A 13,063-nucleotide genomic window follows, 5' to 3' on the forward strand; every position below is an offset into this window, starting at 1 on the left:
TGAATGAAAGCGCCAAAATGAACAATGATCCGGGTAGAATCAAAAGCAGGGATAGCTAAATGTCTCGAGGGGAGAAGAAATTTATGTAAGAGACCATTCCGTCCGTATTGACAATTTTTTAAATTCTCGAAAAAACTGAACTCTGATTAACGGAGTTTTGTTAGAACTGAGACAAATTTTGTAAAATACATGACAAAGCTCTAAATTTCACCATTTAAATCAAGTACAAAAAGTCGATACCTCTTCGTGGGAGGACAAGTGAGCGACTTGAACTTTTAGGAACTTCTGAGGCGCCCATTCTTCGTTCATGCGGATACACTCTTCCCTCGTCATCGTCCTGGCACCCCTGTAGCCCCCTCCCCCTCTGCCCTTGCGCCTCAATGAACCCCAAGATCGTCGCCCTCCGCCACCTCCGCCAGCCCCATCACTGGAGAAACACAAAGAACCTTGTAAGGATATAAATAACGTACAAAAAAATAAACAGGAGTTAATAAACAGTTTTGGAGTTAATGTTTTTTCCTGTTTTTTTTTCAAACTGCCTTATAAACTGTAGATAAACTTATATGGGCACAAATTAAGAAAAATAGGTTCGAAATGAGCAAATGTGATTAAATTGCTCTTATAATGAATCGATAAAAAATGTGATTTCAAATTAACTATTACAATGTAGTGATTATTGCCAAGAATTTTATTGTCGATGACTCAAAATTGGCAAACTTTCCTTTATTATAAGCTTAGTTTCAGAATTTAGCTTAACTGTCAATAATAATTTTTGAAAAAAAGAAAAACGAAATTTAAAATAACTTCATGCATTGATTTATTTCACTATTTGAAACGAGTTTGAAATATTGAAATATTTAAAAAAATTAAAATATTTTTTATTAGCGACTTAAGATAATTTCTGGGAAGTGTCTCTAATTTCATTGACGAAAAGAGTTCATCAGTATTCAGGAACAAAATGATTCGACAATGTGCATTCAAACGTTAAAGAGGTCAATAACAAAAAAAGAAAAAAAAACAAAAAATGGCCAAGCATAAATTAACCTAGCAAAGTTTTTGACAACTTACCTTGGCTTATCAAACGCCGAATTACTGTACTGAGCAAAATTCAAATAAAATGATACTGTTGTTTGCATTAGTACTGTTGGTTTGCACAGCTGTGAAAATGAGAACTCATATTAAATAAAGTGAAAATGAATTCGCCACAAAAAATGACCGGTGTTATAGTAATTTATTAGTTTGCGCGTTTTAGATTTTCAAAAACATCACAAAAATTTAAGCGACCAGTTGATTGTTTAACTATATGTAGTTATTTTGGCGTGTGCACAACAGCCGGTTTTATACTTCAAAAACTTTTCTGAAATAATTATAATCAATTCTGCTCTTTAGTTATATGCAATTCTGCTTTGTTCTGATTCTTGGACCGTTTTTCAGAAAGAAGTTAAGATAGGATAAAAAATATTTTCCAACGCAAACTATAAATAGTTGATTCTATTTTCTCGTAAAAATTAATGTCTACGATCAAAAAAAACTAATTTTCATAATTTTAATGAACCTTCGAATTTCCAGAATTACAATTTCCGAATTGCAATTTTGTTTCTGGCAAAAGTGTTTTAAGCTTCACTCAGTTACTGAAAAAAAAAACTTTTACAGATTTTTTAGTACAAAATTAGAAGATACCTTATTTAAATAAAAATATCTGAGCCAAAATAAAGCACTTTTGAACATCTTTCAGACACACTTTGCTGTTTATTAAACGAAAATTGGAGATTCATTCAATCCATAAAATCTCCTTCAAACTGATTTTTAACACTCACTGCCACTATTGCCCATCAATTTCTGTTAATTTTGAAATGTAGACAATCCAATGTGTTTTTAAAAACTTTCCTCTATACTTTTTATGCTTGCGAGCTTAATGTTAATTGAAGTCATTTGGAAAGTCGAATGATTTGCCGAGAAAAAACGTCATGGTAATTAAAAAAATTTGAAAAATTTAAAAGTAGTTTGTTTCAAGTAAATTTGATCATTACAACTGCAACAATTCTAGTTAAAGAAATTGTTGAAGAGGATTAAAAATAAAAAAAAAACAGAGGATTAAAAGTAAAAAAACAACAGCAATTTGCTTTCAATCAACTGGCGAGTGGTTGCCTTTACTCGTCAAACGCGAAAAACCGCGCTTAACACCATTAATTTCAGCCTTCAGAACAGTTTTTGTGATTCGAAAACTTAAACTCTAGTCAGCCGAAGAGCCCTAAGAGCACTTAAAGCTTCCCGGCCGTTACCTGTTTATCTGTTTATCTGTTTACCTGTTTATCTTGTTGATCTGTTTACCTGTTTATCCCGACGAAAAGTCAAAATGATCCGAAAACAAATCAACAATAAATTTTCGCCTTAAAAATGTCCATTCTGAGCTACAAAATACGTTTAAAACAATAACTTTACACAGGAAACCAAAATAAACTAAAAAGGAAGCAAAAACAACAAAAAATAGTCAGAAGTTATCACATCTATCACTTTAGAAATTTCAATAATTAAGCTCCAAAGAATCCATAGCGTAAACATGAGAATGCCGGACTTGAATTGACTAAACCTCTCTATAGAACCCAAGACGTTGAAATTAGATATAAACTTCTTAAGACATAGCCGCCCGTCTCGGAAATCGACTTGAAGTATACGTTGACTTATAATTCAATTATATATTTTTTTCGTATTTATTTAACCTAACTGAATATTTTAACAGCGCCAACACAAAATTGTCAACCATTTGTTACAAAATCTCAACAAGAAGCCACACCAAGACAATAATTTGAAGCAGAGCTCAGAAAAAGTTTTTCTGCGACGAATAAATTGAAACAAGATTTAGGGACCCTAGAGTAAACATTAGAAATGCAATAAAGAAAATTTTTTGAAATACACATTTTTCCTTAATTTTATCAATGAAGAACAAAAAGGTAACAAATGCCATGTCTCACCAAAACAATATTTATTAGAGTTATCTAAAAAATTGTCTCGCTGATTAGTCATGTTTGGTTTCTGATTGAGTGGCTATTACGATGGGAGCATCGGGTGATTAAGGTTACATTTTTTAACATAGCTAATGAAATTCACTTACAAATTGGAACAAAATAACACCACTGGCGAGGGAGGAGAATTAAGCATGTCAAAGGCAGAAAAAAAACTTAGAGCAAATGCATCATAATTTGGTTCAATTGTAGATTTTTTGAGGAATTAAAACTATGGTTCCAAAAAAATTCTGAAAAATTACGTTTTTATCAAAAGTATAAAGCCGAAACCACAAAAATGCTATATGATATAAAAAAATCTATTTAATGATTAATTTTTCAAAAGCGAAAAATTTTAATTTACCCATCGCTGTTTTCTGAGGGTCTCTTCTTGCGCCCAAATGTGAAACCAGTGAACATGAGACTGCTCCTGCTTCCCAGACCTCCTCCCCCTCCTCCAGAGTGCTGTTGGTCATCGTCAAAGGAAGAGTTGTTCACACTGGTCTTACTCTGAGAAGAGTCCTAAATTGATCAGAAATCGACTCATTCAACACTATTGGGCAAGAAATTGAGTTGTTTTCACATATTTTGACAACTTTTCCCAGTGAAAGTTTGACAATTACTGACTGACACTTCAGTTGTGCATATTGCTAAACAGCATCACGACTGCGCTGTGTAAAAAAAGCCAATAACGACGTAAAATTTCCACCAATAATAATCATTCCTGCGAAATAACATGATAAAACGAGTTATCTCGACTTTCGATTTTTATCAAGTTATCATGAAACCTCAATGGTACTTGAATCTCAGATTTCAGATTTTAAAGTCAGCAGAATTACAATGATTCATCAAAAATTGATGTAAAATGCAAACATAGCTGACAGATTGGCAGAAAATAGCCGCAATAGATTCGTAGATCGGCAGTCTAAAAAAACAGTAAAAAAGGCAGACAAAAAAATTCGTCTTTTCATTGAAGACTGATCTGTTATATTTTGATTAATTATCTGTATAAGTTATTGCTGCCTCTATTAGCTGATCTCAAATAACCTTCATTTAGAGTGACACACACTCATTTGACCTTATCTCTTTGAATTAAAGTAAATAAAAGTCAATTTCAAATTGAGGAAGTCATTTTTGAGAGTGAGGTAAGTCAACTGTGACCAAAAATTCAATCACGCGGATGAACAAAAAACAAGTCGCTCCACTAAGAGCGAAAAATGACGTCACACTTGCAATTCAGTTGAAATTGCATGAACGAATGAACAAAAAAGCTGATTTGAAGTGGTTGTGAAGTCATATGGTCATAACAAAAATCATCACGACGAAATAAATAAAACATAGCAGGACAAGTCCTGACCAACAATTCAAAGAATTTTCATTGACTGAACAAAAAACTAGACCTAGAACGGACTAGGAGTGAATTGGTAAAACCATTTCTGAAAAAACAGAGGCAAAAAATCGAAAAAACCGTAAAAATCAAAGTGAAATTGCCGCATGTGAACAAAAAACCGCTAGCGAGAAAGCGAATTTTTGTTCAGACACTGTTTTCTCACTCTACTTTAAAATCAAAGCGAAACGATTTCACGCTGCAATACCACTCGCTCTTTCGCTCCATTTCCTGTTTCGGCGTGGCCAAAATCACCACTCTAATTTGACTTCAAAAATCATGAGAATTAGTGAACAGATCTTTAAAAAAACATAGCCGGAAGAATTCTGGAAACTACTCGAATTGGAATTCTACTTAAATGCTATCCAACTACTCTTCAGAAAAGACTTGCCTCCACTAATTTAGGATTATCTTGAAACAAAATCATAATACAAAAATTTAAAAAAATCAAATCTATTAAAATATGATAAAAAATCTGATCAAATTTTGTCATAACTTGAGATCACGAAATAACTATCTCTACCAAAATTTTTTCATCAACACAACTAGTACCTAACAAAACCACTTGTGAGAAACTTTAAAAAAATATTTTTATATTGCAAAAGCACATAAATTAAAAAAACTTATTTTCAGCCAATAGGTTATCCAATTTCTCGCAAAAGAATAGGCAAGCCATAATAGGCTAAGAAACCTGTCTAAAGACCAGAAAAAAACGAAAAACTGCAAAAAATTAAGGAAAATAGTTTCCATTTTCGCCATTTTTTGTCATATTTCTCAACAAAAAAGAGCTTCATATCCACAAAACTGTAGCCACTTGTAAAATTAAATTTGTTCAAGTAATAGGGGTAAAGGCTGGCAAACCCATTGGCAAACAATCCGCGAGTGGCGGGCTTCGGATGATACGGTTAGGGCGTAGGGTGAGTAGGGTGGGGATCTCAAAGGCAGGGGTGTTAATCGTTTGAGGGGGGGGGGGGTGGGTGGGGTTGAACTATTAAGTATAAAAACCGCACTTCACAAGTCACACCATTGACTTAATTCTCAATTAACTCATTGACTCCTCAATTAATGTTGGTGAACGCATACCTAGAAACCTGTAAGCGTATAAAACTCTCCGCGAGTTGCTCAGCCAAATAATGCTTTCCGGGCTTCACCGGTTCATCCCTTTTTTGAGGACTAAAATCAAAAGTCTCAGACAAAAAATTGGTTCACTGAAAAATTGCATAAAAAAGACCACAGGATTAATAATATTGCTACAAACTTAGTTTGCAATTAGACATCGTCAGAAATAAATTTCTCATAACAAATTTTCTGTGCGTTTTTTTGTTTCAAGAAATTTGTTAATTATATTCACCAAAAACTTTTTGCAAAATGTAATGTTCTCTTTCGTCGAACGTGAGCATAAACTGCTGAAATGAAACAGTTCTCAAACTGATAAATGATTTAATTAATGATATAGCATTTTTCTAACACGTCTCAATTGTCCATTGTTCCATTGCGACACCTTGTTTCATAGAAGTTTTATTTTGGTTCACGCAAGCATTTTTTAACCACTGTTACCATACCCGAGACGAATGGCGGAAATATGACTAGTCAATTCTGTGTGCGAGGATACCCTCCTTGAGATTAAAAACATAGCGTGGACCACAACTGTTCGCACTATTTCAAATCATATTCCATTTTCTGGACAATAGTTTTGAAAAGTGTTATTGCAATAGTTTTGAAAATTATAGTCCGACATTCTGTCCTCCATAATACCTTTCTAAATATTCCTCGTTGTGCGATCAAAGCAACATTTGAAACCGAAGAGTCAAAACCGGATCCCAAACTTCTGGCTTTGGCATTCTGAAGAAACTTGTACAGACCACTCGTTGAGTCTTGAAAGGGAACTGTTGCTTTCCTCAAAACTATGGGTCCCGTTATTCTGCTTAAAGTCAGAGAGAACTACTGTCAATTGTTCCAGAACAAAAGTGACTACTACCATCGGACAAATTGCGCCTCTGATCAGATCATCCAGACTTAAATGCGCTCAAAGACTTTTCCAGACTAATTCGAGCGCACCACGCACAGGTATGCGTTCGAAATGGTCTGATCAGAGATCACTTCGGTCTGGGCACCTCGACCTGAGGGGGCTCTTGTTGCAGCTAGTGGACGCTTAAGGAGGCTGGCCTAAGTGGACGAGGAAAAAACAGGGAGAGGGTTGTAAAAAGGAAGTTTGTCCAATTCCAATCCTCCTAAAATTTTTCACACATTATCAATTTCTGCCTGAAGCATTCCTAAGCATTTTTTGCGAACCGTACACTTAGATACTAATAAAACTAATAGAAAGCTGCTCAGCTCATCGATATTCTCGATCTTCACCAGTTGATACCAATTCTTTTGACTCAAGTGAGCGGGAAAAAACATTCTAAGTCAAAATGGCCAAATAAAGATTTTTTGTATGAAAAGACACACGCTACTACAATTATTGCTTCAGACTTCGTTCGAGAACAATTACACAGATTTTCGGAAATTTTAAAATCTGCAATGATTATGGAAGATCAATTTCTAGCTGTGTATATAAAATATTCTGGCACTAGAGACTACAGTTCAACTGCCCCCCCCCCCCCCCACATTTGTGCCAAGATCCTTACTTTCATATGACATAGGAGAAGAAACCGAGATACCCTTCAGTAAAATTGAGACTCCCTACATACGGATACAACCAATTGATTGGTGTTTTGCAAAAAAAAACAATCACTTTCATTAACCACATCAAAAAAGTGACAACAAATCCATATTTTCCATATTCAATGGCTGGAGAATGATCGTTTACTTCGGAAATTCCTGCATTTTTGACTTTAACTTAGAAATATTTTCAGATGTTCTGTTCTCACTGACTCTAACACTGAACTAAAAACAAAAGTTTATTCATGGGGGCAAGAAGCAACGGTTCCCTTGTAGCGAATATGTCTTTGAAACCGGTTGCTTAACCGACGATCCAATGTCACTTGATTTCTTCTGGCCGAGTTCAAGGGAGCTGCGGGGATCCCGTTGTTTAGTAGTCTTTGGATCAAAAGATACACTCCGAGTTGCTGGTTGGTGACTTTTCTGGGACGTGTGACCCTTTCCCGCCTGTTGCTCAAAATTTAACATTGCAATTGGGTTCGGAAACAGGCGTTTGTCGTGCCAGGGTAACACGAACCCAGAGTCGGACGCTGCACGTGCTCGGAACTGATCTGGTTGTTCTTGGGATGACAATCTGTCAACGTTATCATTGCTCTGAGAATCCGAACAAACCTTGGCAACTTCTCTCGTCCAATCAGGAATCGTTATTGGCGATGCTCGACCATTGATGACGTCATTCTCTGAGTTCGTACTGACGCCATTGGTGATGTTCGCTTTAGTGACGTCAGAGGCTTCTATAGGAATTTCTGTTAAATTTTGTTGAAAAATTTCTGTTGAATTATCGTCGCGTCGATCGTGAATATCGTTTTGAGAGATAATAATTGAGGGGGCTGGTAACGAATAAGGGGCGGGGAAATCAGTAACCGATTCAGTAACTCCTTTGTTATTTATGTTGTCATTGTTTTTGCTTTTGTTTTGAAGTCTATTGTTATTATTGTGTTTGTCGCTCGTATTATAGTTAGCATTGGTAATATCTTCCAAATTATGGCAAGTAAAACTAACAGTTGTCGTTTGCAACAGTTCGTCTGTGGAGTCAAAAGTCGAACTCATAATTGGATAAGTCAAAAATTCTTCTTCACTTAAATTAGAAAGCTGATAATTTAGACAAACTAAACGAAAAAATATGATAATAGTGAGGTCTTAAACGGAGATGAAGATTGCTTTAAAATGATAACTGAAAGGAATAGGAAATCATCTATGATGCCTTATTATTGTTTACTTCAAAATAATTGCGCTGTTTCAAATTTTCCAAGAGCTCTTTGAAACGATTGCAATCATTATAGCCATTATAACCGTATGATCTATCTTCTACAAAATTAACTATCGGGCCTACGAGTCATATTTCGCTTTAAAAACAACAAATGAGTTATTGAAATTGAAACGACCAGATTTTTATCCGATTTCACTTTTCGTCAAAAGCACGAAAAAAAAACTAAACAATTCAAATCAAAAACAGGCCAAAGGTCTTTTTAACCCAAATGATTTTTTTAAATGTACTATTTTTATGCACTACCGTTCATAAATTGATTTTGAACTTGCGAGCAAATAATTCTATTTTTTTCAATTGCTTCCTCAGTTAAGATAATTATGCATTCCTACAAAAACGTCAATCAAGTATTTTGATGCGCTGTTAAGACAGAGATGTCCCTTCTAAGGTTATTAAAATTGTTTGAATGATATCACCGCATAATAACTTAATTGGATAAGCTTCAAATGAAAGCTGATTAAAAGGATTTAAAAGCAGATAGAATAAAAATTAAAACAGGAAATTTTCTTTTCCCTTTTTTTTCACCTTTTCTCGCTTAAAAGTAAAATTTCTGCAGACGGGGAAGTATGAAAGACTATATTGAACCTAAGCAAGCATTATTCCGACAAAATTTTTCAGCATTCAAAAATGCGGGGGATAAATTAAAAGAAAATTGAAACTTTCACAATTTCAAGAGGAAATTTAAAGTGCAAACGCATTAAAAAAAATCCGCATATTTCCATGCATGCATACCCCAACCTTTGTAATAATAGTTAAGTTTAAAAAATTGAGGATGCTAATAAAATGCTTTTGGAAAAACTGATTTCAGAAAAAAAAATATTCGAACCTCATTACCGCATAAGGCGATATAGAAAGATAAGAAAAGAAGAAAAAATGAAAGCGTTTTGATCATGCATTGATCGATCAAATTGAGTTAAAACCAAATTGAGAAAGCAACGAATGAACTCTAAAGAGATTAGATTTCAAGTGTTTATGGAATTGATTCTTTTTACAAGATAAGGTTTGTATCACTGTTTTTTGTTTGAACTAAATTGTAGATGCAAAAAGAAGATAAATTACTCATAAATTTATATTGTTTTCCTATTATTCGTTTGATAGATCAAAATTAAAATAATATTGCGCCAAACAGCAACAAAGATCCCCTATGGATTAATCTGAGAATCGACTATTCCATTTCTTAAGTCCTTCAATTACATTTCAAAAACACACAAACATAAACACAAAAACAAGCAAACACACAAAAACACACACACACAAACACACAAACACACAAACACACACACACACACATATATATATATATATATATATAAAAACGCACATATACACATCAACACAAAGGCACACGCACACACACACACACATACACACATATATATATATATATATATATATATATATATATATATATACATGCGTATATACATATACATATATATATATATATATATATATATATATATATATATATATATATATATATATATGTAGAAGTATATATATATATATATAAGGATTTTCATCGGTTTGATTTGAAATATCTACAACCACAGTTTTCCCTTTCAAATTTCTAATAATCTCAACAAGAAATTACTAGAAATTTAATGAGTTTCAAAATGCAATTAATTTTTCTGTCGGAAGTAACGCTGAAGGCTTCATTAATAACCAATGAAGTTTTTTATCAAAATTTGTAGCCTAGTAAGAAAACCATTTTTGCATTTTTGAGCATTTTTGGAAGTCTTTATTTGTAAATTACATTTGACAATAGTTTTTGACAGCTTGTCTTTCCGGCCAATTGAATACCAAGATTTTTTAAACTAAAATATTTTAAATTTCGATTTTTTTGGCAAGTTTGAAACAACTGGTAGGAACATTTGAAACAACTTTTGAAACAACGTAGGAAAATTTGCCATTTCGGGCCTAAAATGTTTATGAAATCTATGGAATTTTTCTAGTGAAACTTATAATCGTTTGCAGTTATTGAGTGTAATTTATAGCAATGTTTTCTTTCATCGGTTAAGGAAAAACATGACAATTGACTCTGAATTGATTTTCTTTCAGTTTTTAATCTTAAAATCTTGATTTTTTAAAATCTGAAATCTATGATCTTAAAATCTAAGTACAAGATTCAAGAGTTGTTTGGCTCAGCAGTTTTTTCAGTTGCTTGTTTAAATTTGCAGAAGCATATACAATTTTCAGGACAAATTAGTGTACAAATGAGAACAGAATTTTGTTGGAAATTGCCATAGATATTTGCGGTTAAACAAAACTTTTGCTTTTTTTATGGGCATTCGAAATTTACATAGCCGTCCATTTCAAAGACTATTGTATACAGAATTCTTTTTCATAAATTTGTTTTTCTAAAATCCTACATTTTGAAGCTAGAACTACGTTATCAACAGTGCTGTGACATGATTAATGTGCTGTGACATAAAATGAATTTTACTGAGTTTAATATTTTGTAAAAGTAATTTAGCTTCTAACAGAGCCGTTCAAAGAAATTTTGGTGGAATATTTTTATTTTAAGTTGTTAACGGTAAACTTTACCTACATATAACTTTGACACAAAATGAGGTGAAAAAGTATTTATTAGGATATTCTTTGCTACCAACAGATTCGAATAAATTTTGTTTATTTTTGATTTTTTGATTATCTTGATTTTCATCAAGTTAAACCCTTTTAGAGTATATTTTTGGTGAAATAATTTCTGTATAAAATGAGGTGAAAAGGTATTTAATAGGATATACCTTGCTACCAACAGATTCGCATAAGTTTTGTTCATTTTTGATTTTTTGATTAACTTGATTTTCATCAAGTTAAACCCTTTTAGAGTATATTTTTGGTGAAATAATTTCTGTATAAAATGGGTATTTTTCACATTAGCGTTTTAATTAACCAGAAAGCGATTAGATTGATGGAAATGTGCATACGAATGACATTTATATTGATTAACTAGTCTATATATGGAAATATGTAGCAGCTGCAGCAGTAAGTTACATCATATTATTTGAAAAAAAAAACAATTTTGAACCCTAGTAAGATAATCACCCGAATTTAATCTTGTAATGAGAAAATTATTGCTAAACTGTCTGAATAAATCCAGCGACCTGTTCATAATCACTGTAATCATCAGCCCACGAGAAAGAAAAAACACAGACTAAGGGAAAGGAGGGAATAATTGCAGAAAAATAAACAAAAATAAACAAAAACACCAGAGAGTAACAAAAATAAACAAAGACTGAAGAGAGAGAATAGAAGGAAAATAAACAAAGGGCAAATGGTATTAACAATGCTTTTCCATAGAGGATCTACAGTTATGTATGTTTAGAGCCGGAAGGCTGTTTACCATTGAAATTGAGCACAAATAAACAAAAAACAACAAAGAAGGATTGGGAGGAATGATGCGTCGGTTCTTCTGACAGCCATATTTGAATAGAAAATAATTCATTCAATCTATTCATTAGTATCTTCCCAATGCGTATGTCTATTTATTTGTGTTTGTTTGTTTATTTGATCACAAATCCTATCACCATACGGAGTAATTTGCGTCTAAATTTTCATTTCACCGTATCAAACGAGGCTTTCGGGAGCAACGGGTTTAACGTTAGTCTTTAACATTATCCTGCTGTACGAGTATTCGCTTGTACTAATTTCCACCATTTCAGACTCGGTAATTTTTTGGCTGTTTCCTGTTTAAATTGAAGTGAAATCTTACAAATGATATCAAATTTACAGTTATTGTATCTATTTTGTTCACACAGATCGCGGGAACAAAAATGTGAAAATTGATAAGACTAATTAAATGAAATCTTGAATGTGCAGAATTTTAATGGTTGCGTATAATTGAAAGAGAAAAATATTACGCAGTTGATATTAAAAAAAATCAGCAGACTCAAAACAATGACGTCAATCGGATTCGTTTTCAATAAGCTGAAATCAATTCACCAATTTAACAAATGACAACGATTCGTCATTTTAAAAGATCATTGCTACTGGCAGTTCTTTTTTGAAAAAGAAAACATTAAAAACGAAAATTATCAAATCCATCTTCAAATTTAGCTGAAATTCAAGTTGAGTTCTGAAGAGCAAACACTATCTGGTTGCATGAGACCTTTCGAAATTTTCTTTTTCCTCCACTAGGGCGGTTGGTTGTGCTACTATGTAAAGAAAAAACATATGCAACAAAAATTACAGTGCCCGGGTTGACCAATTTTACTTAACACAGAACGGACCATGTATAGAACCTTAAAGAGAAGAAATAATATGAAACTATAAACAACACTCAAGGATTAAAAAAACAAAAAAAAGTAACAAAAACTTTGTCGAAATTAGGATCTTTAAGTTTTGTACATTGGTAAATTGTTGCACAATGTGATTTGCGTGTTCATCTAGTCAGTGAAATTTAGAAGAAGAGAGTTATCAATTAAAGAGAGTGAAAACATGAAATTTTTAAAATCTAGGGTTCCTGCGACAAAAAATTGTAAATTTCTTACGAAAGAGCAATTAAATTAGAGTTTGATTGAAAAATAAATCCAGACTTCTACACTAATTACTGGATCTTTTTGTTCCACCCCTCCCCCATTCTTTCTTACGAACAAACCTACAAACAATGTGTTGTTTTATGGCACATTACTATGTAATAAACTAACGAGCAACTGAGGTGCGTAAAATATACATGACTGCTTAGCTGGAGATACTGACGTAAAATAGAACTTTATTGTCAACCATATGAAAAACATTTTA

The 13,063-nt window shown here is 33.0% G+C and overlaps 2 protein-coding genes across 2 annotated transcripts in view; both read right to left on the reverse strand.

The window, feature by feature from the left end:
- The window catches only part of LOC142351909 (26S proteasome non-ATPase regulatory subunit 5-like), a 225,450-nt gene that overhangs the window by 183,639 nt on the left and 28,748 nt on the right, over positions 1-13,063 (reverse strand). The window lies entirely within an intron of this gene.
- Positions 1-13,063, reverse strand: part of LOC142351906 (uncharacterized) — a 178,286-nt gene that overhangs the window by 56,006 nt on the left and 109,217 nt on the right. The window contains 2 exon segments of the mRNA XM_075404164.1: positions 241-427; positions 3,367-3,524. Of these exon segments, the coding sequence (XP_075260279.1) occupies positions 241-427; positions 3,367-3,524 (345 nt within the window).

The sequence above is a fragment of the Convolutriloba macropyga genome, chromosome 13 (genome assembly GCF_964194025.1).
Source record: "Convolutriloba macropyga chromosome 13, txConMacr16.3, whole genome shotgun sequence".
Lineage (NCBI taxonomy): Eukaryota > Metazoa > Xenacoelomorpha > Acoela > Convolutidae > Convolutriloba > Convolutriloba macropyga.